At 44.6% G+C, this 2,337-nt stretch overlaps 1 protein-coding gene across 1 annotated transcript in view; it reads right to left on the bottom strand.

Moving 5' to 3' along the window:
- Window positions 1-2,337, bottom strand: part of PDE10A (phosphodiesterase 10A) — a 262,401-nt gene that overhangs the window by 19,970 nt on the left and 240,094 nt on the right. The window contains exon 19 of the mRNA XM_019549980.1: window positions 323-434. Coding sequence (XP_019405525.1) covers window positions 323-434 — 112 coding nt within the window. The remainder of the gene's footprint in view (window positions 1-322; window positions 435-2,337) is intronic.

Raw genomic sequence — 2,337 nt, 5'->3', positions numbered from 1 at the left:
AGATCGAAGGCTTTTCTGAAGTCAAGATATATGACATCAATCTCTTCTCCCTTGTCCAGGTGATAGGTCACCTGGTCATAGAAGGAAATGAGACTGGTTGAGCAAGACCTACCCACAACAAACACATGCTAGCTATCCTTTAGGATGTTGGTGTTGGTGCTAGCTATCCTTTAGGATGTAGGATGTTGGTGCTGAACAGATTTCAAGTCACACGTGGTAAGAAATCTCTTGAATACTGCTCTATTGTTATGGGGTTTTTTCCCCATCTATCTGGATATTTTTCATGTTTTTTATTTTAAGAAGTGAGAGAAACATAACGTACCTCAGCCCAGAACTCTGCATATATGTCATTGGCTGTCACTCTGGTAACTGGCCATAATTTTGTTACAGAACACAGATCACAAGCTGTCATCATTAGACCAATCACACGATCTCTAGAATACAAGAAGAAAAGTCATTTAGATGAAAACTAACAGAGAAAAACATTATATTAAAGTTGTATGCACTAATCTACTCATAAGATTACCATCTAAAATAATGACTAAGCCGAGCTAGCGGAATCATCCATAAGCTGTAGGTATAAGGGATCTGAAGAGGGAAGAGCAGGGGACATGACTGCTCTTGTAGGCACTACTAGGAAACACTGTCTACCACCACAGCTGCAACTGACTCTGGTGAGTATGAATATGAAAAACACACTTCAAGAACAATGTCATTCAGTTTGGTAGCTTATTAAAAAATATATCGTAAGCATGTTTTGTGTATTTCAATCTGGAAGTTACTCTTGTTTACATCATTTGAGGATCCAGTCCAGAATCCTTTCCAGTTTCACTACCTCTTTTATGTATTTATCCCAATAGTCTGCTATTTGAATCTCCAGATCCATAACATTTCTTCTTGCCTCTCAAGCCATCAGTCAAAGGTATTAATATTCAAAAAGGGTAGTGCAGATATTTTGATTTGGTGCAAGGTGAATGCATTGCGTCTTATTAAAAGAAGGATTTTTTTTAGTACATGTCTCCAGTTTCTTCCACCTGGCTTGCATTTGTTGGGTAAGTATTTCTATTACTTTTATATTCCCAACTCAACATATAAAATTGTGATAGTGGAAAATATTTTTTATCCAGTTCTCTGACAGCTCAAATGAAAGCTATACGACTTTTTGACCCTGCAAATAGGCACTGACTGAGCCTGACTGACAGAGATAGCAACCTAACCTCTTTTATTTTCAAATGTACTTGTGGAGAATAAACATTGAAGGCAAGGAGGTAACACCCATGGAAGACACCTGCTCAGAGAATTCTAGTTACTGGAATTTAGCTAAAAGCCTCTCCTTCCCAGAATTCCCGCCCTCAAGGATTAAACAGCAATAACACTGTATCATAGTATGAAAATTTAGGAGTGCATTATGAAAAGATCAGGGCTATGTGAAACTTCAGTCGCTGATTCGATCTGGCAGAGATTCAGCCCAATTTGGTGGCCAAATCTCCGCATCCAAATTGAATCAGGAGACCCTTTAAATCTCTCCAAATCGAATCAGACCTCTCCAAATTGATTTGGAAAGATTTGACGATTTGGACATAGACGCAGCTTCAAATGTTTTTTCTACATACCTCAAGGTACCAGGCGACTCGTGAATGTTGAGGTGGTAGGGTGGATGGAGCATCCCACAGGAGCATGAGGAGGTCCCCAATGTGTTCGGCAGCAGACCTGGAAGTGGACCAGAAGCAACTCTGGTCCACTTCCAGGTTCACCGGGAAGTGTGCCAGAGGCCCCACGCCCCCTGCATACCCCTGGCTCGGTGACTGGTGACTCCTAGGTCTGTGGAAGCACTTGGGGTCCCCCCACAGCCGATTGCCAGGCCGGGGGTGTGGGAGGGCCCCTAGCACACTCAGCAGCAGACAAGAAGTATTTCTGGTCTACTTCCGGGTTCGCTGCCAAGCATACAGAGGCACCCTGCTGCACTCCTGTGGGATGCTCCATCCGTCCCAGCATCACAGCATTCATAAGCCATGCCTGGTACCTCAGGGTATGTAGAAAAAAAAACATTTAAAGCTGTCTCTATGGCCAAATCACTGATTCTCTGAACCCAGGCAACCCAGGCTTGACCGCAGCTACTGGCCCCGCTCTCCCCAACTCAAAGCGAAAGGTGTTTGTTGTGGGAGACTCCATCCTGCGGGGGACCGAGGGGGCAATCTGCCGCCCCGACCCCTTAGCCTGGGAAGTCTGCTGTTTCCCGGGGGCCCGCATCCGAGACATTGCAGAGAGGATCCCGCAGCTCCTCCGGCCCACAGACCACTACCCCATGCTCCTTATTCATGTGGGCACCAATGACAC

This window comes from Crocodylus porosus, unplaced genomic scaffold (genome assembly GCF_001723895.1).
Source record: "Crocodylus porosus isolate Cpor-Errol unplaced genomic scaffold, CroPor_comp1, whole genome shotgun sequence".
NCBI lineage: Eukaryota > Metazoa > Chordata > Crocodylia > Crocodylidae > Crocodylus > Crocodylus porosus.
The sequence above is the reverse complement of the archived record's forward strand: the minus strand, read 5'-3'. Positions and strand labels throughout refer to the sequence as shown.